At 50.2% G+C, this 25,827-nt stretch overlaps 1 protein-coding gene across 1 annotated transcript; it reads left to right on the top strand.

Annotated features, from left to right (window-relative positions):
* Nucleotides 1–137: 137 nt before the first annotated feature.
* Calb2 (calbindin 2) lies at nucleotides 138–25,202 on the top strand. The gene is made up of 11 exons (XM_028891071.2): nucleotides 138–324; nucleotides 11,118–11,194; nucleotides 13,679–13,768; nucleotides 15,611–15,691; nucleotides 18,727–18,783; nucleotides 19,387–19,464; nucleotides 19,919–19,974; nucleotides 20,279–20,318; nucleotides 20,804–20,857; nucleotides 21,882–21,953; nucleotides 24,478–25,202. Exons 1-11 carry the CDS (start codon nucleotides 231–233, stop codon nucleotides 24,592–24,594), a joined length of 816 nt encoding a protein of 271 aa, XP_028746904.1. The 5' UTR covers nucleotides 138–230; the 3' UTR covers nucleotides 24,595–25,202.
* The last annotated feature ends 625 nt before the right edge of the window (nucleotides 25,203–25,827 follow it).

Genomic DNA, 25,827 nt, shown 5'->3' with positions numbered 1-25,827 from the left:
CTCGGGGGTCCCCCAGGAACCCTAGCAGAGGAGTCCCAGCCTCCGCCCGTGCAGCGCCGCGCCCTGCGCGATTCCCTGAGTGTGCGCGCCCCCTGCCGGCGGCCCGATGCGGTGCAGCTCCGGGCCGCCTTATAAAGGCAGCGTGGCGCGCAGCCCCAGAGCGAGAAACGGAGCCTAGCTGCACCGGGTGACAACGCTGAGCGGCTTAAGATCTCCAGGAGCGGCTCGCCATGGCTGGCCCGCAGCAGCAGCCCCCTTACCTGCACCTGGCCGAGCTGACAGCATCCCAGTTCCTGGAAATCTGGAAGCACTTTGATGCAGACGGTCAGTAAATCTCCCAACTTCTGGGTCCGTTGACCCCCCGGGGGACCTGAGGTTGGCAAAGGGGTCAGGGGCTTTGCTTAATGTGGGCAGGTATGCTTTGCCCGCCAAGAGGTTTGTTCTGGTGGCAGAGCCTGCTGGGGTCTTGAGTTTGGGAAACGCCCGGACTGCCCTGGCATCAACTGTCAGTAAGTTTTCCCAATGCAGGGTGCCCAGGGCCCACGTTCTGAGCAAGTCGGAGCTTTCCCCGAGAGGAGGTCTGGGGAGAAAGCTCCCCATGATTCCCCTGCCTCCTTCCCCACCTTTCCTTTCAAGCTATCTCTCTGCCTCCAGCCCTGTAGCCACAGGTCTCCAAAACCCACTTATTTCTCCCCTTAATCCTTACCCTCATCGTCAGTACGGACGATGGAGAAAGCTGGGCATCCTGAAGGGAAACTCAGGAGCCTCCTCTGAAGCTGGGGGGCTGGTTGGCCAAAAGCAGGTGTAGAGAATGGATTTGGGGCTCTTAGCAAACCCGGGATGTCTTTACCCATTTTCCAACCCCACCAGTATGTGGGTTTCCCAACTACAGAGCAGCGGGTGTGGTGGGGAGGCTCCTGGTGCTAGCCCCCAGCCTGCTGCCTGGTGGTCGAGCCTCGGGTACCTTGAGTGACTGACTGTCTGTGGATGGGGGTGATTATCTTAAACACCCCAGCGACCAACACTTTGCTCTACGTGGTCTTCACAAGACCACCCCAAAAATTGAGGTCCGGGTGAATGGCTTTGGAGGTGGCTCCCACACCTGAGATTCCAAGTGTACGAGAAGAGCACACACACCACCCCCCCAGCCCCTCATCTCTCCCCTGCCCTCACTCCCAGTTTCTGATATTACTGGAGACTTTTCCATCACTAAAAAAAAAGGGGGGGAAGCCATTTCAATTCACCCTCCCATGCCCTGGTTGAGGTGGGCACCCAGAACACACTAACGTCTCAGACCTGTTGGCAGGGTGGTGGCTAGGGACTCTTATCCCGAGACAGAGAGAGACAGGGTGAGAAATAGTCTTATCAGTTGGCAACCCCAACTCCCTGGATTCCCTCCCTCCTCTCTGAATCCCCTTGGCAGGGTGTGAAGGTGGGGTGCACAGAGATCCTCTGCTCCCAGCGCTGTGGCAAAGAAAGGGTTAATGTCTGAGGCTGCCAATAGGTGAGGTTTCCTCTCCCTCCAGGCAACTGAGAGAGCTGAGGACAAGGTATCTGTATTCCTGGGGTAAGACAGTCATCAGCCTGAGAATTACTGAAGGTGGTGGCTCAGTTGCTCAATCTGAAAAATGGGGCCAAGGAGGGAGGGGCTGCCTTTCACCTCCCTGCGCCTGCCGCCCAGGATGGGAAGGGTTCCCAGAGCCTTGCAGCCTGTCGGCACTGCGTCGTTGCATGGGACATGCTTTGGCCAGTGCATCTGCACCAGAGACTTGCATGAGTCAAGGAAAGTTACCAAGCTGTCAAGGTTATGCCACTGGCCAGGAGCTAGATGAGTCAGCTATAAACACCGACTCCAAGTCCACTTTTCCCTGGGGACAACCAGCAGCCCTCTCCATCATCATGAAAACCTTATATTAAGATCTGGTCTGAGACATTGCACTTTTTTAAAAAACGGTTGAGCCCTTTGGAGTCCCACTCTGAGATGCTTCTGGGAAGGGTCCCCTTGTGCAGATGAGGAGGCTGACATGAGACTAGCCTGGTGATGTTGGCTCACCTGGGGCTCATGTCCCCATTCAAGGGGACTCCTCCTGGGCTAGGAAGAGGGATTTTTCTACAGCGTAGTACTATCCCACCAAAGATCCTCAGCCCAGCTTTGGAGGTGGTGGGCAATTCTTTTTATGGCAGAAAGGGACCCTTGGACACATCCACATACCTCCTCAAGAAAGTCCCCAGCGGGACCAGAAATGAAATCGATGGGACTCTCAAAGTGCGTATGTGGACAGGCTGGAATTCCACTGAGGAATCTAGAAGTAAGTTTGGGGCTGCCTTTTTATGTACCTTTGTGGTTGACCCTCTCCTTGGCCTCTTGAACACCCCAAGGCTGCAGGTGAGCCCAACTCCTCATCCCCTGAGCTGCTCTGGCCCCGTTTGAGGCTTTCTCTCTCTTACCTGCTCTGCCTTCTGTTTGCAACTTAAGGATCCCTTGCACGAGGTTTGCTGCTCAGTACCTTAAAGACCCCTGGGAGACTCCACAGCTCACAGGGTCCCTGGAGTGAGCTCACTGGAGCCCAGTTAATGACAGGCACCAGGGAGAGGAGCCACCTCACTACCATCCCAGACTCTTGTAAACAAGGAGGCTTTGGAAAAGACCTTGACCCAGTGAGAGCAGGGCTAGAGGAGGGGACTGGGAGTGGGGGACCCTTACTCGGCCCCTCTCAAGTCAGAAAGAAGAGGCACTACCTAGTTCCTTCATCCAAAAAAAAAAGAAAGTGTTTTCAAAGAAGTCACTAGGGGTGGGGAGGGGAAGAGCAAGCATTTGGGGGTGGGGGCTGGACAGGAAGGGGCCAGAGATTTCTTCTAGTCACCTATACAGCCACCAAGGGAGCCACTGGTCTCTCTAATGCAGTATGGGGCATCACTGAGGGGGCAGCCAAGCTACCTCATGCCTCTGCAGGCTCTGGGGCTTCTTCTCTACACGTCACCTCCACACTCCGAGAGACACAGTAGCTGAACTCTCCACTCTGTTGCTTCCTGACCATTTTGTCCGCAATTCTTTGACTCTATAAGATCCAAGTGACCGTGAGGCCTGGAAGCATAGGCCTATACCCTGCTGCTCAGGATGAAGAGTGCAGACTCAAAGACTGCCTGGGTTATAGGATGAGCTTCAGGCCAGCCTGGGCAACTTGATGAGACTCTGTCTCAAAATAAGAAGCAAAAAGAGATGGGGATGAGGTTCAGAGGTGTACTATTTCTCTAGCGCGTGCCAGACTCTAGGTTCAATCAACAGCAAGTCAGTAAGAAAGGGGAAGGAGGGGGAGGGGAGGGAGGGAGGAAGAGAGAGAGAGAGAGAGAGAGAGAGAGAGAGAGAGAGAGAGAGAGAGAGAGAACCAGGTGGCTGAGGGTTAGATGCCCAAGCCAGAATGTAGTTCTCTGTGTAGTTCTGACAAACACTACCAGGCTCCTAGTCCACTGATAACCTGTGTGGAGCCAAGTTGTGGCTCAGGAGAGAAATAGAGGGGCTCTTGCCAACCTTCTAGAAGCAATCAGAATGCAGAGGAGAAAAAGGAGTCCTATAATACATAGGATAGATGTTATGTCCTACGTATAATATAAGATCTATGTAACCTAAATAGTATAGTATATGGGTAGAAAAGTGTACAAACAAGAGAGCCTATTAAAGGAGTTATTAAAACTAACCCCCCCCCCCGTGGATTATATTCAGCTCCACTGTGGAATAGTACACGGCCATCCAAGTGAGACTGAGGCTTTGCAAACACAGGAAAGCACCCCCAAAGGTGCTGCTTTTAGAACTACAGTAAAACACAAAGAAAAGCTGATTTTACTATGTAAGAAGGAAAGAATCGTAAGGACATTTTCTATCCCTGAAGAATGTACACCTAGCTACAGATACCTATTTGGAGTTTCCTGGGCTTTGTCCACTCTCAAATAGCCTTGGTGAGCTAGCTTCACAAAGCCTTCCCCAAGGACTGAGTCTCGTTCCTTATCTGTGTGGGACTCAGTGGTCCCCTACACTGAGGACTTTGAAAGTTTACAATAAAAAGGACCGTGCAGTACTGAGGAGAGCTCTGCCGGGCTCTTCTTTCCCTCCTAAACCCAGTGGCTCTAACAGAAGTGTCCTGCAAACCCGCACACCACTGAGGAGCCAGAACCAGCTGCCTCGGCAGACCCTCCCAGAGCCCCCCACACTGCAGGCTCGATTCTAGTGTGAGGTGGGGGGACTCGAACAGTGTGTCCTGCCAGAGACTGGAGAGGCCTGAGAAACAGCATGGGGGAAGAGAGAAGCTGAGGGTGTATTACACACACACACACACACACACACACACGCACGCACGCACGCACGCACGCACGCACACACACACGCGTGCACACACACATACTATGACAACTCTAGGGACGTTAAATGGGCAGGCTTGTGAAAACAAGGTACGAGATGCACAGTAGACGTGAAGTATTGACATGCTGACTACTATGTCTACGATTCAACAGAACTGCTGTTCATAAGCTCATCATAGACCCCTGGAAACCGCAGGGGGAGGGGCTGTGGAGACGACTTCAAGATAAAGTGCTGGCTTTGCAAGCAGGAAGACCTGAGTTTGATCCTCAGAAACCACATTAAAAAAACAAAAAACAAAAAAAAAAAAAAAAGAATCAGAATGGTGGTACACACTCGTAACCACAAGGTGGTGATAGAAAGATGGGACCCTGGAGCTCCCCGACCAGCTTCAGGTCCGCAAGAGACCCTATCTAAAATAAAAACAACAAAACAAACAACAACAAAACTATGGGTGACACCTGAGCAATGATACCCAAGGCTGACCTCTGGCCTCAGCAACACACAACACACACATTGGGTCTTAGTGCATCACAGTCGGTGGGATCGAGATCTGGGGACCAAGGCATTGTATGTTTGGAGATGGCTTTGTTCTACGGTAGTGAAGCCCTGTAGACATTTTGGCAGCGATATATCAGCATTAAAGGCTCATTGGGAAAGCCTCTTGCCTCGGTTGGGGCAGCTCCTATGGTCTGCCTGGTCCCCTAGTTCCTTTCACCGTCACCCTCATTATTTTCCTAATGGTTCCTTTGGTGTGGCGCGTACACAGTATATCAGCTCTGAGCCACAGATCCTCTGGGTAGCCATCACCTTGCCTCCTAGACTGGGATTGCACCAGCAAGGAGTAGGGAAGCTGTGTCTGTGAAGAGCTGTGAAGAGCTGGGACTCCCCGGGGAGGCAGCTAAGGAGCACGGCTGAGGTGATGTGTTTGCACCCACAAGAAACTTCAGCTGGCCTTGCCCAGGCAGCCACCAACCCAGGAGCTCTACGTCCCTCCCTGGTTTCATCTTGCTTATTCCCGCTCCAGGCATAGGTACTTTTACTAGCTAAGGCCCTTGGGGAGGTTGCTGGGGCTCAGGAGACCCCTCAGGGAAATCTTCCTCAATTCCCACAGAACCAGAATTAATAGAGCGGGAGCTAGACTCTTCAAGAACAGCACCTCTGCCGCACTTGGCCGGCTGGCATCCCTCCTAGCGGATTGCATCAGACGCCCTCCTGTGCCCAGCCAGCCCCATCTGGAGCCCCAGGCTCTGGCCTTCTCCCCTCCCCTCTGGCTCTGGGCAGTCTTACCTCTTGCTCAATCTGCCCCTTCCTTCTGGCCTCCGCATGTCCTGGGACTCAGCCCAGCGTCAGGATTGCCAGCTGTCCACAGGTTCAGGGGACCCATCCTCGCTAGCGAGTCCCGTTCCAAAGTAGCCCCGGCCAAGAGCAGATTAAAATGGGAGTATCCACGCATTCTTCCAGGAGCTGCAGATCTGGGGCATCCCCTCCCCCAGAAGTCACTAGGAGAGGTGTGGGGAGTATATGCATGTGTGTGATGGATAGAGAAATCCAGGCAGGTACAGCTAAGGACAGACCTTATCCCTAGGATGAGCAGAAGGAAATTGTGACCTCTGTTAGCCACATGATGGAAACCCCCAACAGCAAGTCCTCTTTTCCAAGGTGGGATTAATCACACCTGTCGGTTTGCGTGGCAGCAGCCTAAGCCAGCAAGGCAGAAAGCGAAAGGCCTTTGGAAATGGCCAGGGCCTGCCACGCAACCTGCCCGGCAAGCCTCCTGGGCACACTTAACTGCATGAAATCAGAGAACACCTGAGACGTGGGTAAACAGATCCGTGGGCACCGCACCCGGCGCGAGACTCAGAAAGTTGAGGGGAGGGCCTATGATTCTGCCCCTTTTGGGGGTGGGGCTTAGGAATTAAACCTAATATCACACATACGCTTGGTAAGCACTCTACCACTGAGCTGAATGCTGCTCGGATTCTGCATTTCTAACCAGCTCCCGGGTTACCACCAGTCCACATACCACGCAGGAACAGCCAGCTCTTCCGTGGTACTCTGAAGTTCACTTTAACAAGATCCCCAGGTCGTGGCTACCCACCGCCGTGTCTGAGGTGTGCTGCCAGCCTTGGGAGCTTGGAAGACACCCGCACCCCATCAATTAAATCAGAAAACACGTGTAGAGCAAGGCAATGGCGTTGTTATCAAAGCTTCCCAAGCTTCCAGTTGAGAACCAGCACTCTAAAGAGGGCGGGAGTTGTCATAAACCCTTAGGGCTGAAGAGGTGAAGAGATGAAAAATGATGCCTTCCATTTATAGGAGATGTTCCATCCTCCAGAATGTTTCCAAAACATTACCTTGTATGGCTCTTGTGATGCATCTATAGAGTAGAAAGGGTTTGGGCAGTTTTGCCCACCCGTGGGAGAAACTGAGGTACAGAGGAACTGACTTGTTCTAGAGCAAGGGGCGGCTGAGAAAGCAGTAGTACAGTCCCTCCACCTCCTTGGGTACCTTTTGCCTGCTCACCTCAGAAAATCTGTACTTCCAAACCTCAGGGAGGAACAAATAAACCTTTCTGGGGTACAGCATCCTTCAGTCAAGAATTTCCAATCCTCTGTGGTCAGATTCATGGTATTGAAATGTTGTCTGTCCTTAGCTTTGGGGTACACAGTGGTGAAATATGGAAACATAAGTAGGCTCAGGAAGGCTGCAAGGCCCCCAGCTCCCTCTCAGCCCCCCTCCCTTGTGTTCATGGTTGGAAGGAAGTTACGAATGATGGTTACTATCGGTAACCACATCTGTATCAATGCCCATCCACATGAGATTTGCTTACCCCCCATCCCCAACTGTAACAAGGTCACAGAAAAAGCAAGCCTCTCGCCCAGGGTTTAAAACTTCCTAGAAGGATGTTGGCCAACTGCTCTTGCACCCCAGCCTTCCATGAAAGGGCCTGCTAAATGATGGGTGGGCGTGGCCTTAGAGAGAAGGTCTGTTCTCCCAGTGGCAGAAACCCTTCTTCTGGATCCCACCAGTGTGCCCACTCCCCACTTCTCACTCTCTACTTTCAAGGGCTTGTCTAGCTTTTTCAAGGCTGGTCACACCCCTGTGGACCGTTCTGTGCTCTGTGGAACCAGGCCCAGGTCTGCAGCTTGGAGCTGCTGCTCAGTGTGAAACATAAAGACTTATTGCACGGAGCTAAGTTTTGTCCTTTTGTTCAGGCACACAGGGAGATTCTTAGCATGCCCCAGCAGGTGTGCGGGAATTCCCTTGCTGCTCTCTGGATCCAGGGAGGGGGCTTCTTTGCACAAAGCCACCCTCTCCGCTCCTGGCCCCCTCTCCCTGACCCTGTTTACTCTTCCTCTTCTGATTGCCTGGGACCTGCTCAGAGAGTTCTTTCTTGTCCATCCTGCTCCCAAGGCCCCTGGGAAAATCACCTCTGTTCCATTATATCATCAATTAGTAGTCCAAAACCAAAGTGTTCCTAACATGGAGCGGAGGCAAGAACCATGGTGGTGATGACGATTGACACATTTTGTTTCCTTTTGCCGTTCTTGGTTTGTTTGTTTGTTTGTTTGTTTTTTCCCAGATAGGGTCTCACTACATAGATTCAACTAGCCAGTAACTCACTATGTAGCTCAGGCTTATATTGGCAAAGTTAGTGGCCCTTCTCATCAAGGGCCCAACTCCTGATCCTCCTGCCTCAGCCTCCTGAGTGCTGCTGGGGGGCCAGCACCGTACCTGCAGCGCTGGCACTGTGGAGGCGTGTGTGGGCCAGCACTGAAAGTTCATTGTTCTTTGGGTGCATCTGTCCAGCAGTCACAGGAAGAGGCACTGTCATTGATTATTATTATTGTTTATTGTATCATTATTCTCATTTTATAGCTGAAGAAACTGAGGTCCGGAGAGGTGATGCTTAGGAGGAGAAACAGTTGTTGACCCCTAGAAGAGAAGGGCCAGCCCCCTCTGCACCAGGTAGAGGACCTGGAGAGGTGGCAGAACAGCACAGGCTGTGTGAAGCAGGGCCCAGATCAGGGCTTTTGGTAAGGGGTGCTGTGCAGAGCTGAGTGAAGGCTCTTTTCCCTCGTGTGGCTGCCTCTTATTCCAGTTCCCATCAGCCACCTTCTAATAATCCCAGGAAACACACACTCACCCACGTACCTGACCTGGGCTCCTGGCCCAGCCCCTGTGTCCTCTACGTCATGAACCTCAATTTCTGTTCATAGTAGTAGCTCTAAGTCCCCCATTCCACCCACCCCGGAAGCTGCCGATGGTCTCACAGCTGAGCTCAGCTTCCCACCACACTGCCTAACTCTCAAAAGCCTCCCAAGAGAAGAGCCCAGAGACTAAGGCTTTGTGCTCTTAGTCAAGGGGAAGCTGCACCTAAGCAGTGGGATAACTGTCAGGTCACAGCAGAAAAAAAAAAGTCACTAGGCGCCAACTCAGCGGATAGTCGCCAATACCTCTGCTTCTTTGTCCAGAAAGCTCCAGTTCCCCCACCTCACCCCGGCCAGCCAGCCAACAAGCCCCACCCTCTTGTGAATTTCCGACTCTCCCCAAGAACTTTGTAGAACATCCTAGAAGAAAAGACAACTGCCTCATCCCAGAGGAACCCAGTAATCACCTTTCTTTGCAGACAAACATAGATGCATAATTCATCTCATGCAATTCTCTCTGCACGATATTTATTGAAGCATTTTCTCCAGGAAGCATGGCCTCCAAGGTTATTTATTTGGGAATTAAGACCTCAGGGGCACTAGGAAGAGAGGCAAGAATGATCCTCCGGCCCCATGCTACCCAGAGAGGCCAAGGCAAATGCTTCTATGTTGTTCTTTTGTTAAGTCTGCAACTCCACATGCCCTTGAAGAAAGTGACGACCTTCTTAATGATTCAAGTTGGACTCCTCTATGGGGACCTTGCGCTCCTGCTGTCGATCAGATTTGGAACTTGATTTTAGTGGTTGACTAACATTGCCGTACAGGGAAATCACCTGGGAGCCTTAAAAAAGAAGTCACAATCTTAGTTCACACCCCAAGTGTACCAGAGTGTCTAATGGTGAGAGCCAGACATCCATATTTTTTAAATGATCCTCAAGAGACTCCAATATGCAGTAAATTCTGGAACCAATGCCTTAGCCCTGTCTGAGTTCCCTCCCACAAGTGCTAGCATGGACCAGTGACCTTGGCTGTAGACTCGGCTCAGCACTAGTGCCTGGGTCATTCAGGCTCCAGCTCTAAGAACCTATATGAGCTCTCACTGCTCATGTGATCTTCAGAGAAGTCAGGCTTTGACATTCAGAGATGGTTCTAATCATTGCACTTTTCCATGGGTCCTTCCACATCTTGTACACAGATGCTGATAACTGGGCTCCCACAATACCGATATTTGTGACACCCTCATAGTAGACTGTGTGGTTTGCATACAGAACTCCCACTTAGCAGCTGGGGAAGTGGCTGCAGAAGCAGAGGACCAGAGTTGGATCCCCAGCTTTCACAGCAAAGCCACATGTGGTTGTACTTCTGGAACTAGAACTTGGCGGGAGAGACAGGCAGATCTCTAAACTCCCTGGCCAGCTGACCTAGCCAAAACAATCAGATCCAGACTCAGAGAGAGTCCTTGCCTCAAAAACTAAGGTAGAACATGATAGAGGAAGACACACAACACTGACCTTTTGCCTTCATGGGTACACACATGGGTGCACACAACCCACACACACTTTCATAAGCACATGCTCTCTCTCTCTCTCTCTCTCTCTCTCTCTCTCTCTCTCTCTCTCTCTCTCTCTCTCTCTCTCTCCTTCCCTCTCTCCAAAAATCTCATGCAAGCCACATGGCTGTAATCTTACCACATGGAAGGCAGAAGCAATAGAGTCATAAGCTTGAGGCTGGGCTGCACAGTGAGACATTGTTTCAAACAACAGCAAGCAGGACTACTTCGTTATAATAAGCCAGTCTGCAGAGGAAATGGGTTAAATCATTTTCTTCCATGGTTCCCTTCTGTTTCTCAGGATGGTCATAGCAGAGTACAGATTGGGGAACCTAACACAACAGAAATGAAAGCCTTTCTAGTTCTCGAGGCTAGAAGTTTGAAATCAAGGTGTGTGTGTGTGTGTGTGTGTGTGTGTGTGTGTGTGACATGTGCACGTGTGTGTGCATGTGTGCTTTGGGAGGAGAGAATCTGCTGCATGCCTCAGCTTCTAGAGGCTGCAGCAAATCTACACTAGTCTTTAGCTTGGAAATACGTCACTCTGATCTCTACCTCTGTCTTCCCTGTGCCTTGACACCTGTCATAACAAGTGACATCTATGAAGATCTTCCTTCCAAATAAAACCACACTCTAAGGTTCCAGGTGGATGCTGGGAGAATGCTCTTCAACTCTCTATACCTTCTCAACCCCAGAAACTTCTTTCCCCGCCCCAGGCCTGCCCCCTGCTGACAAGCCTCATGCAAACCACACTTCTTGAGGGATCTTCAGTACTCAGTGCTTGCTCCTGAACAGCAGCTGCCTCTGCCAGCTGACCAGATGTGCACTCTTCCAGTGTTCTGCGGCTGCTGGCTGAATATTCCAAGGACCCTCATTATTCATCTTGCACATATACCTGCAAGCGCCCTGAGGATAAGGACCTGTACTTAACACAACTGGCCAAGATGCCTGTTTGCAGACTAGCAGGGCAAAGTTTTCCACAGAGTTCGTGTCTTCCTCCTTCCCCCGTCTTACTATTCAGCTCTAAGGTTAATTCTTTTTTGTTTGTTTTCATCTGTCTTTACAGGAAATGGGTACATTGAAGGCAAAGAGCTAGAGAACTTCTTCCGCGAGCTGGAGAAGGCAAGAGAAGGCTCTGGCATGGTAAGTGTGCACCCCACTCCCATTTGGGGGGTTTCTGTCATCTTGACCTATCTAGGCTTGAGACTGGTCTGTCTTGTGATGCCTCCAGTCAGCAGACCTGGGGTCTCTCTGGTCTTGACATTTAAGATCCCCTTATTTGTAAAGATATAAAGAAAAGCTAGGTTTTCCCCCAAGAGCACCTCATTTTAGTCTCCTTGGGTGTCATAGAGAGATAACCATCATGAAAGCCAAGAGTTGATAAATCCCCCAAACTACACAGGTATGTGTTTATGTGTGTATGTATAGTCTTTTCCTGGGGACAAAGTCCAGAGTCTTGAGGATTTATAATTCAAGATGAGGTTCTCAGAAGACCTCAGATGCCTGCAATCTAAATAAAAATGTCTCGGCCCCCACACTGTTGACATTGAGGCTGGACAATTTTTGTTGGGAGGGACATCTTTACATTGTAGTGTGTTTGGCCAAATCCTTGCATCCACCCATGAGATAGCCAAGTCATGGCAATAAACATGTCCTAAGTTGGAGGTGATGGTGAATAGCTTTAATCCCAGCACTTGGGAGGCAGAGGCAGGTGGATCTCTGAATCTGAGGCCAGCATGGTCTACATTGTGAGTTCCAGGTCAGCCAGGGCTACATAGGGTGGCCCTCTCTTAAAAAAAAGATGTCCTAGACATTATCAGATGTCACCTGGTGGAGAATGGGGAGCAAAATTCAGTATTCTAGACCAACAAAGGCTGGCTCCTCTGTAAGGACTTAGGGGAAAGCTGAGGGCTTCTCAGAAGCCTCTCCTGAGCCCTGACCATACTGTCTGTCATTGGTATGGAGGAGTCATGAAGTCTGAACTATACACAGTGACTCCAGATCACGTCCCAGTCCCTATGATAGGAAAATTATTTCTTCCAGTACCAACCTGGCCATGCTGAGTTTGCTAAAACCTCCTGGAAGAGCCATGTGAAATATCAAAACACTAAAGTGCCTGGAACTGGTTTGTTGTGGCTGTGTCTAGTCTGGAATATATAGAGCCCCCTCCCTCCTGCACACTCCCCGCCCCCGGCTCCTTTGAGGGTCTCTCTCTTGTCTCTTGCTTCCTGCCCACTGTCTCATTCACTACTAACTAGTAAATCCGGGATCTCTTAAAATAAATTTGCTGCATATGAGCTCCAGGTTCAATGTGCAGCAAAGTATCCCAGCAAGAAACATGTCAAAGCCACAGGCTTATGAGAGCTGGAGGTGATGCATGGATGTGTTTATCAACAGTTCTTTCACCATCCCTCATTAGTGGGATGATGTGAGCACGGGTTACAGGAATCACAGCTTCAAAACCGACCCTGAGATCAAGGACTATGCAGAAGAATGTGTTTAATCGAGAGTTTCAAATCTAATGATCCTTTTCTTAGTCATTCTCTTCTTCAGCTGGCATAAGGGTGGCTGACGAGTCTGTCCATAACAATCCCAACTGCTGTCATCTAGGACTGGTAGGAAACACTTGGACTTTGGGAGCTGGAGCTAGGCTTGAAATTTCTAGCTATATTTACCTGGGTGATCTTGAGGAAAGTCATTGCATCTTGGATTCCATTTACATATGAGGATGCAGGGACGACTCACCCACTGAAGACCATGATAAACCTCTAATATGTTGCCTGCATTTACGCTAAGTACTTGGCATCAAACCTTACATATTTGTAAATATAAATGAATACTGACTGACAAATATTAGTAAATGGAGATCAGATTCCAAAGGTTGATACAGAAGGAATCCAGAAAAGCTCTCAGAACTTACAGAATTTCTCTTGGGCCAGTTCCAAGAAGCATGAAACCCCAGTGGAAATCCCAGGTAGTTGAAGTAGAAGAAGACCAGATGTGCAAGGGGTGGGGGCTTGCAACATTGACTGAAGATAAAAAAAAAAAAGATCTCCTTGGTGCAGGTGATAGCTCAGCTGCACCCCAGACCAGGGAAAGATTCCAACTGTCAGGAGACCACTGTGTTTAAGCTGAGGGGTGATGGGCCAAAGGAACTCTTAATAGGTAATCTATTTTTCTATACTTAGAATAGTTGAATGGAGGATTTAAATTTTCCCTCAGCTGCGTGATGTCTTCACATTCCTTCTGACATGCAATCAGATAGGAACACTGCAGAATTTCGAGCATGTCTCTGAAGAAGAAACTGAGTGGTTCATTTTGTATTGGTGGAGTGGTTCAAACCTACTGTGGAATAATGCTTCGAAGTGGTGGGAATAAGTCCAAACCCCTTATTGTGGTTTGACCCATCTCAAAGGTCAAAGGGTGCACCTAATCACGTGGTACAGAACATGCCCATGTGTCCTGTCTCCCTTGATAATCATGTGACTGAGATCTAAGGCAGAGACTGGCCCTCTGAGCTCTAGCGCCTCCGGTTCCTGAACCACGTGTCCAGGATGTGAAATGACTCCCAGTCCTGCTTCCCGGACAGCCTCGCCTCCACATAACCTGTCCTTTCTCTGTCCACAGATGTCAAAGAGTGACAACTTTGGGGAGAAGATGAAGGAGTTCATGCAGAAGTACGACAAGAACTCAGACGGGAAAATTGAGATGGCAGAGGTGAGAGCCGTGGAGCTGGCTGAGGGCCGTCGTCCCTGTGCCTACCCCACGCTCGGGCACAGCCTGAAACATCCCCACCTGAGCAGCTGAGCCAACCAAACAGAACACGTGGCGCTTTCTCTGTGTGTCACTCAAGGAAAGAGGGAGCAACAGGCATTGCAAACGTGTGATAAACCAAGTTTAAGACAGTGGGAAGACTGGTCAGCAGGAGTATGCATGCCCCACCTAAAGGCACCTCCAAATCAAACTTAACATGTATTTTACGTGGATCATTTACACGTATAACATACATTCCACATAATTTCTACACGCTTACATATACGCACATGCACACTCATACATACTCATACTTACACATAAATATGTATGACCACTCTGATGGTTGGTTTGTGACCCGTGGTCGAGGTCAGTATGTTGGTGGTAGCATGAATTAGAGCCTAGCTCTTCCAGGATATATTGGTTCAAATGCTACCATAGACCAGGTGCTCTAGAAGCAAAGCCTGAGTCAGATACCTGGGTTGTGGCATGTTGTAGAGAATAGGAAGAGAGGATGATTGCCAAGGGCAGAGAGAGAGGTAAGCTGGGAGGCCACCTCTGCCTTGGCCTGTCTCAGATAGAACTGTCTAGACTGTGCCATAGATTGTATTTCACCTGGAGGCCCATGTCAGTAAGTCACTGGGTACAGGCTGCTCCCTCCAAGGACTGAGGGAACCATAGACCTTCCCTGGCGGGGCATCTCTGGTTGAGCTGAGGGCGGTTCGCCCGCGGGGGAAGTTGTGTCCTGCAGGCGGTCGCCCTTCAGGCTACTGAGGATTGACACCATAACCCAATTTAAGAGGTTGGGCATGATCCACGGGTCCATGTTGTAAATCTTGGGGTCAGAAGACATTTTCAAGGATGCTACTAAATGAATAAGGCCACAGTCAGGGTTGGCTCTGGTTCTGCTTCTCTTGGTTCTTCTTTTGGCTCTGTCCCCTGCTCCAAAAAGCCATTGCCCGCCCCCGCCCCCCGCCCCCCGAATCTTGGAGCCAGATGTCTGCAGACATTCCAGAAATCACGTCTGTTCGCGGACAGTATCCCACTTAAAGTGCAAGGAAACCTTTCCCACAATCCACAGCAGCCCTCCTCTCACTTCTCATTGGCCAGACCGAGTCACATGCCTACTCCAAAGCCAATCACTAGTGAGGGGAGTGGGATTCTCTCATGTAGGGGAGTTAAACCAATTTGCCTTAGCCCAGGCATGCTGGGAGAGAAGCAAGGTGGGTGGAGAGCAGTTAGGTGGACTGCCAGCTGTGTTGGATGCAAGGTGGGTATTTGCAAATAAAAACAAAGAATGAAATTGTTAAAGTATTCATTTGCAGTCAATAAAACAGCATCCTTTTGGGATGTTACCTTCTTCCAGTGTAGACTTTGGACCGTGCTGTTACCATCAAAATCAAGGTAGCTGTAAAGGCTTCCCTTTCCTGAAGTAAGGCCCACCATCCCAGGCATCCACCCATCTACCTGCATCAGTCTGCACCTTTGAAAAGGTTTTAAACACTTGGGAAGGATCGTCCACTGAGTGTTCCTTTTAGTCTGGATGGCCACATTTTAAAGGAGTGCTCTTTCTTTCTGTCATGCTGCCCCTCGCCGTAAAGACTGGGGTAACCCAGGATGTCTTCTTAGAACCTTCTATCCCTTACAAGGGCTGCCAGTCTCGTTCTCAAGGAAGGAAATGAAATAGAGCACAATGTGATTTCCATACCGCCTGTCGGCTGGCCATTTTCCAGCCTTCCCGTGGGAAAGCTTGCTCTGTTCCCTGAGGCCCCCTCTCATCCTGATGTGGTTTTCTGTGTTTCCCAGCTGGCGCAGATCCTGCCGACTGAAGAGAATTTCCTTTTGTGCTTCAGGCAGCATGTGGGCTCCAGCGCTGAGTTTATGGAGGTGAGCTTTCTCTCTGCTCGCGGGGACCTACCTTCCTCTTGTATTCCTGCACTAACACCCTCCGCGAGTCCCTAGGAGATCCTAAATCCCGCAGGGCTCTACTACCTGAGGTGTGGTCCCTGTACCGGCAGGGGCAGCAGTGTCGCCTGGGTCCTCGGAGACTCCCTGCCACACTGAAGCAGGACTCAGGCCTCCATAAGATCTCCAGGTTGGAAAGATCCAGTTCTGAGGCTGGAAGAGTCACTCTTTTTTGCGCAGTTTGCCCAAATATCAGATGTGGGTTTCATTTCATGGTGCTTTAAAGGATTTGCTCCGGTATTTCTGAGGTGGCCAGATTCTATAAGCCCGCAGTGGAGGTTCTGAATTCTGTTCTTAGTTCTTTTGCCTGTGTTGAAGAAAAGTGGTCCATCCTTAGCATGTGTCCGGGGGCGTTGTTTGCAAGGGTCCATGTTTTTCTGTCCATAGAAAATGGGCATGGGGCTGAAGATGCAGCTCAGTGGTGGAGTACTTGCTTGCCCAGCATATGCAAAGCTCTGGGTTCCAAAAGGAGAAGCAGGAAGGGGGAGGAAGGATGGGGAGAGGGGGAGGAAATAAAGAAAGGAGAAAAGGGAGGACTGTGTCTACCACTTCCTTCATTTATGGAGATGTGGAGATTGGTCTCCATTCCATCTCTGGTCTGGGAGTGGGGATGCAGATAGCTTTCAAGAGCCAGAGATGCTTAAAAAGAAGTGTCGTCCCCCCAACCCGTGTGTGTGTGTGTGTGTGTGTGTGTGTGTGTGTGTGTGTGTTTCTCTCCACGTGGTTGACATGATGTTATATTCCTGCATGCTTTTACCCTTCTAAACCCATGAATATCTGCAGAGTCGGCACACCCCCACTCTCACACCCACTTCCTGGGATCCCACCCCCCAGAACCCAGCCTTCCTGGGGTTAGCTAGTCTTTCCATTCTTAGCATCTGCAAACATGAAATGGTCCCTCAGAAGCCACGAAAGGCTTGTGTTCCCCCCATAGACTGCATCCTGCACAGCACAACACTTAACATCTAATTTTAGGAACACCTCAGGACTTTTTTGAGATTCTACAGAGCCCAGGTCTCTTTAACTCCTTTCCACGAATGAGAATAAGGACACCTTGGTGGATAGACACACTGTTGGGAAGGGAAAGGAAGTTGAGAGCTTAGAGCCCAGCACTGGCATAGAGTAGAGGTGGGCTGCGGGGGAGGGAGGGCAGACCTGCTGCAGGAATTGTGATTAGAACAGCGTCTGGATGTTTTGCCCTGCAGAGGACTGGGTGGTAGCTCCCCAAGCTGTCTAGAGTGTGGATTTGCTTGTGTTTCATAACTTGAAGAAACCAAGACTAATTGTCCTGATATGCAGTGAAAATCACTCTCTCTCTCTCTCTCTCTCTCTCTCTCTCTCTCTCTCTCACACACACACACACACACACACACACACACACACACACACACACACATACATAAAAGAAAGACCCTAATTCAGTGGTTCTCAACTTTCCTAATGCTGCCACCCTTTAATATAGTTCCTCATGTTGTGGTGACCCCCCACCACACAATTATTTCATTGCTACTTCATAACTGTAGTTTTGCTACTGTTATGGATTGTAATGAAAGTATCTGATTTATGCAGGATATCTGACACGGGACCCCCAAAGGGGTCGTGACCCACAGGTTGAGAACTGCCACCCTAACTTGTTCCTAAGTTCTAACACTCTTGTCAACATGAGATGCACCGATATAGAGGTGGCGTGTGCCAGAGGGAGAGTGTAAGGAAGAGATTTGACCTTTCTGTCCCCTCTCAGGAAACCCAGTGTGGCTGGTGTTTGAGTGTGGATTTGGAGCCAGGGATATGATGGGCAGAAAAGTCAAAGGGACAAAATTTGAAAGAAACCTAAAAAAAAATCTGAAACACAAAAATAGAACAAAGACTTAGGGGAACAGGGTTCCCTGGGACTCTTTGCCACAGATCCAGGCAGTTCCCTCCCTGCCCTCTCTCCTCATCCCCTACCTGATGATTTCAGAGCACCTGTGTATGGGACCACATGTTCTCAGGACAGGGTAAGTTACCTGTTGCTATGTAACAAATTATCCCCCCTTCACATTTAACACCTTAAAGCAACAAAGATTTGTTATCTGTCAGTGTCTGCGTTGATCAGCATCCCAGGTGGCCCTGATCTAAAATGTCTCATGAACTCAGTCAGGATGCCAGCTGGGCTGTAAAGCTGGAAGGCTTGACTGGAGCTGGAAGACAGCCCATCTCCATGGTGGCCAGACTCTTGTGTCAACCCGCTGACACTGTCTCTAGGAAGGAGTTAAAGAATGCTGTTGCTGTGGTCAGCAAGCTGGGCCCTGGTTTTTACAGAGTTCTAATGCCTTGACCAAATAAGAAACTCAGAGCAGAGTTGGGAGGAGGGCAGGCCTAAGTCACATGCTTACTCTGGAATTGGGGGTCAATATGCCTTGAACCATATGTATTGAGAGTAGAAGATAAGTGATTTTCAGAGATGGAGGAGGGGGCTATAAGAAAGATAAAGGAATGTGTAGAAGTAACTGTCTTATTAAATAAGAAACACAGAGCCAATGTAAAGATAAAAGCCCAAGAGGTCAGAGCTAAGAGCCTTATCCTTCCTGCTTCAGCGATCCTCTTCAGCCAAGAAAGACCTACTTCCTGTGTGTTTGTCTCCTGGCCTCCACAGGCAGGCAGTGCTGTGCACACCACACTTCTCCCAACACACAGAACAAACAGTAAACACAAAAGAGGACCTAAGCCTGTAGCAATCAAGGAAGAGAGCTTGTCTAGGCAGTTTCCCCCTTTTTCTGTGTGGCCTCGACTGACAGACTCTTTCATTTCCTTCTCTGTGGCATTGAAGGGACAAACTAAGCCACCTCCGTGTCCTGTGGTAGAGTGAGGACGCTAACATCCTAAAACACCAAGACCCGACCTGTCCCCTTACAGAGAATGGGGGAAAGGGGCAGGGTTGATAGGGTTTTGTGACTGGGTTGACATTCCCATTGCAGGCTTGGCGGAAGTATGACACAGACAGAAGTGGGTACATCGAAGCCAATGAGCTCAAGGTATGACGGATGGGCCTGAGGGGTACAGGGGAAGTCATGGAGAATGAGAGTGAGGCCAGAGTCTTGGTGGATCTAAAGAACCAGGGAGGAAGGGGATGTTGGGTGAGGAACACGGGTTTGTGGTCTCCTAATGGTTACTGGATCCTGGCACAGATGTTGGCCTTCAGAAGTCCTGGGCCAGCAATGGGGAGTTGCAGAACCAGGCATCCACCCGAACCACACCCCGCTGCCTCCTAGGGTCCAAGAGTGTACCCTTGAGGAAATTCCAGAAGATCGGCGATCTAACTTAAATGTTCACCCCAATTCCTCTGGGAAATCGGAGATCCTTGGGCACAGCTGGGCCCTGTGTACTGGGTTCTGAGGGGGAAGTCAAAGCCAGTCTTTATTATCTATTCTACGGGCAAGGTTGTATGTACCCAGGAGCCACTCCGAGGCCTTTATGGTCATACCACAAATAATAAGGGGTTAGGGAAGTAAGAGAAATGTAAGCTTTGTGTTGGTAGAGCTCAAAGATGAGCTCTGATTGTCTAAACGAATGCATAAGTGAACGGGTGAGGGGCTGAGTGAGCAAGTCAGGCTCTGAAGAGGTCTTTGGTGTTCCAGGGGTTCCTGTCCGACCTCCTGAAGAAGGCCAACCGGCCCTACGATGAGCCTAAGCTCCAGGAGTACACCCAAACCATAGTAAGTGTTACCATTGCCCCTTCTGGTGTGGGGCATGAGGCCCTAGCCTGGGGGTTCTAGTGTGCAGGGTCCTTTCTCCGCTGATGTTTCAGGCCTATGTGCAGTGACTTGGGATAGCAGGTGTGTGTACATCCTTGGCGGTCCTCGCTGAGTTGACTCCCCAACCACAGTGATATCGGGGTAGGGGGTTCTCTGTTTCTATGGGAACTGATTGAGCTCCAGGAGAAGATGAGCCTCGAGAGGGTGGGCCTCCAGTGACGGCTGTTGTGTCTCCTCACCCCTGGAAGGGGATAGAGAGCTGGTGCTGAATCCTCACTGTCTCCCCCAGTGACTGACTTAGGCCTCCCTGATCCCTCGCTTCAAGTGACCCCAGTGGAAAAGATGGCAGGAGGAGGCCTCACTTATGTGAGAAGGTCAAGCAGCTAACCCAGCCACCTCTTTCTGTTCCCAACAGCTACGGATGTTTGACTTGAACGGAGATGGCAAATTGGGCCTGTCAGAGATGTCCAGGTGAGTACCTCTTCACCCCTGGCGTCACTTTGCAGGCTCCTGTGCTGCCGTCCCTATCTGAGCCCAAAGCAAAACCAGCTAAAACCGGACATCTCGATGCCACACTTTGTCCTTTTTATTATTTATTTATTTATTTATTTACTTACTTATTTATTTAATTAATTTTTTTGACATCCCATCCCAAACAACTCCTGACTATAAAGTGCTCAGTGATTGTTTCCATGGCTACAGATGCTGCTGCCCATCTGAGCGGCTGCTGCCCATGGCATGTCCTCTAACCTCTGCTCTAATGTTGTCGTTCCAGACTCTTGCCTGTACAAGAAAACTTCCTGCTGAAATTTCAGGTACCGACGTCTCTTTGCCTTCTTTTGGCTCCCTCCCTTCCTCTCATCTCTCCGAACTTCAGCCTTCTGGCCTCCTTTGCTCCAGCACACACACACACACACACACACACACACACACGCACACGCGCACACACACACAGACACACACACAGACACACACACACACATGCACACGCGCGCACACACACACTCACACGCACACGCGCGCGCGCGCGCACACACACACATACACACACACAAACACACACACGCACACGCATACACACACACAGACACACACACACGCACACGCACACACACAGACACACAGACACACAGACATACACACACACACACACCACACACACACACACACACACACACACACACACACACACACACACAGAGTCATGCAGACTTACATGATTTCCTACACATTTTCCCTGACTCTCCCACACTTATATTTTGGCGCTTCGTTTCTTTCTCTAATTCCTTGGTCTTTCCAGGGTATGAAGCTGACCTCAGAAGAGTTCAATGCCATCTTCACATTTTATGACAAGGTGAGAGGGAACAGCATGGGGTGGAAAAGCAGAAGAAAGCCCTGCCACTGCGGTGGCAATGGCCAGAATTCCTTGGTCAGCAGGAAGAGACTTCCAGAGGGGTCTCCTAGACGTGTGGTTTCTTTCTTCTGTTACGTGGGAAGACAAATGGCATTCTTTGATTCCTGACTTACAGGAGCCCACAGATTTGATTTCTTACAAATGGAATAGAAAACAGTTTTGGGGGGCTGTTTATCAGTTAAAGGAGGAAGGCTGTGCTCAGAGTAAGGGTGTGGTCATCATGTGGCAGCAGAGCTGGGGTTTGGCTGCTTCGGCTTTTCATTTTTTATAAAAATTGATTTGGTTTCCGTTTTGACACGGGGTCTTGATCTGTAGCCCGAGATGCCCTCAAAGTCTTCATCCCCCTGTCTCAGCCTGTTGAGTGCTGAGATGACAGTCTTGGCGGTGTTTATGTCACCATGCAGAGCTCAGCCCGTTGTTTCCTAGGACTTTGGGAGTGAGAATCATCTCCTACCCCCGCCGCAATCTCAGCTGTCCCCCTGCCCTGGTGGCTCTGGTGGTCTCCTTTATAATTAGAGAGTTGGAGGTTGACTTAACAGTTAATTCAGTTAACTTTAAGCTTCTGGAACCTCATTTATCTCACAATGCAAATAAGAAACACCCCCAGAAAAGGAGACGAGGAGTTTGTACTGAACGATTGACTGGTGTTGATAGAAAGTGCATGATTTTGTCCTTATGTGGTCTGAACATTTCTCTTTGCACAGAGAAATGGGAAGATTAGACACTCCCTCCAAACACACACACACACTCACTCCTCTCTCTCTCTCTCTCTCTCTCTCTCTCCCTCTCTCTCTCTCTCTCTCTCTCTCTCTCTCTCTCTCTCTCTCTCTCTCTCTCTCTCACACACACACACACACACACACACACAGCTTTTGAAATAAAGTGGGGGAAAGAGCTGTGGTCAGAGTGCTTGGGGGTTGGAGTTCAGAGCACGGTGCTGATAGCTCTCTGCTGCCGCCCTCAGGACGGAAGCGGCTACATTGATGAGAATGAGCTGGACGCCCTCCTGAAGGATCTGTATGAGAAGAACAAGAAGGTGAGGAACTGAGGAACTGAGCTTGGGGTGGGGGGTGGAGGGATATGGGTCCCAGGGCTGGGAGAGGTTGAGAATGAATTCTCTCGTCTCTTACCTGCAGTGACAAGTCAGTGGCAATTTGTGGGCTGGGTTGTCTTTTTCAGGTTGATTGATTTAAAATACACATAACAAAGTTCATCACTGTAACCATTTTAAAGAATACTGGATATATCTGACACATCCATCACACTATGTGAGCAGCACCATGCCTGTAACTCTCATCCTGTAAAGCTGAAACCCCACACCCATAGCAACCCAGCTCTCCTGTCTCTTGTGCTGGGCTACAATCTGCATCTGCAGATTTCACTGCTGTGGGTACCACAGAGAAGGGGAATTATATGGTTACTTTGTGGTTCGTTTCACTCGGCATGCTGAACTCAAGGCTTGGCCATGATGGAGCACGTCAGAATTCTCCTTCTTTTAGAGCTGAGTGATAATGACCTTCTGTGTATAAACCATGTTGTCTACCCATTTGCCACCTACGCCCATGTGTGTTGCTTGTGTGCTGGCTGTTGTGGGCGATGATTCTGTGAGGTGGTGGCAATGTTGATATAGCCCATCCTGTACAAGTACCAGCCAAAGGGCTGTCATGAAAGACTTTCAACACAAAGAGAGAGTTTGGAGGGCAGAAGCCAGCAGGGATAAGGACTGTCCCAAATTCATTAACTGCAGAACCTAGGGCTGGGGAAGAGGCTAGAAGGGAATCACTAAGGAGTTTCTCTCAAAGTAAAGGCCGAGAAAACCAGCAGGTTTGTGCCTGGTGCTGCCTCTTTGGAATCCTCCAGAGCCCTCCCCTGGTCTCTCCCCAAACCCTGGATGGGAGGGATCAGGTGGAAAGGCGACCAGAAGGCAGGAGTCTGCTGCTGCCTTCCTTCCCTCACCTGCCAGAAGATGGCTTTCACACAGAAAATGACTGCTGCTTTCTTTAATTAGATGACAAACGTTCTGTAACTTCCAGAGCTGTCCAACTGCCTTGGCTGCCAGATAAGAGCTAAATTTAATGCGCAATTTCAAGACAAAATTCACTGCAGCCTCTGGGTCCATTTGTCTCTCTTTGCAAGTGTTTTTCTGGTCTTGTGGCTTCGCCCTGAGTATCAACCTTCGTCGATTTCATCCTACATTTACATTTTAATTGTAAGTGATAAGGATTCAGATGGTTCCTGGGAAGAAGAAAGCCTTTGCCAGAGCCAGCATTAGAAGTCAGTAAACGTTTTTCCTGACACTGTATCCCAACAGAAAATCATTTATGTGGCCATATGTGCTCCCGTGAATATTAGGAAGCTGAAAGAAAAACCATCTTTGACTTGAATGAAGCATAATTAGTCTTTATAAGGCATGCCTAATACTTGAGGCTGGTAAACGCTGCACACATGCATTAAACCTCAGAGTGACCTGCAGTTCATGCTCCTCAACTCAACGGGCTCTTTCTTAGTTAAGATGAAGAAGCGAGCATTGAGCTGCACAGGTTGGCCCCAGATGTGCAGACAAAAGCAGAGTTGGGTGCTAGGGTTTGGAAGCAACTTTGAAGGTTGGAGAACAGGGTGATAATAAGACTGTTGAGGTGGGAGCCTTCCACGTGTGCCGGGCCCCAGACTTGGCACCTGGCCCTTAAGAGAATGAATCAGCAAAGGGAAAGAGCTGCGTGACTAAATTTCAGCACCTGAGCTAGGAAGGAAAAAGGCCATCTTTGGTGAGCCATTTCCCATTGCTATGGTGACCCGCTGGCCATTTGTATCTTAGACAATTATTGTAAGATGCCTGTTTAGTATAAGGACTATCAGGTGTTGGTCCTGTTTGGTTTTGGCCTCCAGTGTATATGGACCATGGGCATATGTTTATGGATTCTCTACCTTAGTGGTCCCCAAAGACCATAGGAAGGCAGGGAGCAAGAGAGCTGGTGAGCTGTGTTGCTAGAGGAGACAGAAGATAAATAAGCCCTCCTTGTTTAAAACGGAGGCAGCTTAGGGACATATGATCCAGGGGGCTTTCCTGACCTCATCTCCCATTACCTGCAGAGACCCGTGTTTGCCCTGAGTAAATGGAGTTCTAGGGAGGTGGAGGGGTAGATTTGAATCATACAGAGGCCATAACTGTCACCACGGTGGCCCCCCTTCCCTGAACAGCTCAGCACAAGTGCTAAGTGTATTTATTCCCCCACCTGGCTATCACCATGCCTCCTTGAGGCAAGGATTGTTGGCGTTCCCATTTTACAACTAAGGCCGCTGAGCCCCGGGAAGGTTGACTCCTCCAAACAATGCAACCAGTAAGTGAAAGAGAGAGGCTGGTTCTAATCCAGGTCCGCCTGACTGCAGAGTCCATGCCCTTCTGTCCGTCTAGGCTGCTCCCCCTAGGGAGAGATGAAAGGAAGGTCCACCAGTGTGTTTGTGAATATATGTGCAGCAGTGGCAGGGGCGGGGGCGGGGCCTGGGACTCCTTTGGGCGAGGCCGCACACTACGCCTGCTCTCACCTCTTTCTCCCTCCTAGGAGATGAACATTCAGCAGCTCACCACCTACAGGAAGAGCGTCATGTCCTTGGCTGAGGCAGGAAAGCTCTACAGAAAGGACCTGGAGATTGTGCTCTGCAGTGAGCCCCCCATGTAAAGGGGTGAAGGGACAGGGGCTGCTTCTGCACCTCCCCCAAATCCCGCCCCCTACCATCCTGTCTCTCTGGCTCCTTCCCAGACCTCCCTCCCCCGCCCCACCCCTGTAACCTGCACACACCAGCCTGTGGGGCAGGAAAGGAGAGCAAAATGGAGAGCTGGAGAGTGGGTGGCTGATAGCATTGTTCCTTGGAGCCGCACCAGCCCAACCCCGGCCGGATGGACAGTTCTGCTTGCAGTGGGTCACCAGCCGCGTGGGTGGGGGGTGGGGGCACGGGTGGAGCTTCCCTAGCCTCTTCGCCAGTGATGCATGAGCTCCTTCGCTGTACCATTTAGGCTTCTGAGTCCAACAGAGTGGACTCTTTCCTCTTGCTGACCCCCTGCCCTTCCCCCGGGCCACCACCAACCCCGAATTTCCAGGTTCTGCCCACCAGCTTGCTAATGATGTAGCTGTCTCCTCCGAGTTCCTGTGGTCGAGGGCGACCGCCCTCTTGTGTTCTTGGCTCGTGTGTTCCTTTCATCCTTGGGTTTCCCGTCTTCTTGTTTACCAAAGAAGAGTTTACAGATATAATAAAGTGGAAATGTTCTGCCGTGGACACTCGCCCACTTCTTGTCGTGGGCAGCATTTCTCCGTGACAGAGGGTGGGCCTGCCATAGGGATGCGGAGGGCACCGAGGCTACCTGATTGGGGATTAGGACCCCCGAGACTCAAGGGGTGTGTGGGGGCACATGCTAGGAGGATCGGGAGCTCAAAGGTATCCTCGGATACACGGCAAGTTCGAGGCTAACCTCACGAAGTGAGGCTGCGGCGGAGGCGGGTCAGTGGGCGAAGCACTTGCCTTGAGCGCGCAGGGCCTGCATCCCACGAGCCCATGTCAAAACGGCGGTGTTCGCAGCCCCACCCGGGGGAGACAGAAACAGGAGGATCCCTGTGGGGTTCTGGCCCGCCATTCTAGACCAATCAGAGACCCTGTCTCAAAGGAAGTGGTGGCATTTATGAGGATGACACCTGAGGTTGTCCTCCAGCTCCATGGACACACCTACACACACCTGCACATACATGAACACACACACACACACACACACACACACACACACACACACACAGAGTAACCTCAAAACACGATGGCTCTCATTCACTATCCTAGTTTGCCTTCCTACTGCTGTGGTAAACGCCATGACTAAAACCAACTTGGGGAGGAAAGGGTTTATTTGGATTACATGTTACAGTCGG

This window comes from Peromyscus leucopus, chromosome 5 (assembly GCF_004664715.2).
Source record: "Peromyscus leucopus breed LL Stock chromosome 5, UCI_PerLeu_2.1, whole genome shotgun sequence".
Lineage (NCBI taxonomy): Eukaryota > Metazoa > Chordata > Mammalia > Rodentia > Cricetidae > Peromyscus > Peromyscus leucopus.
Note: the sequence above shows the minus strand (reverse complement) of the source record. Positions and strands in the feature narration are given on the sequence as shown.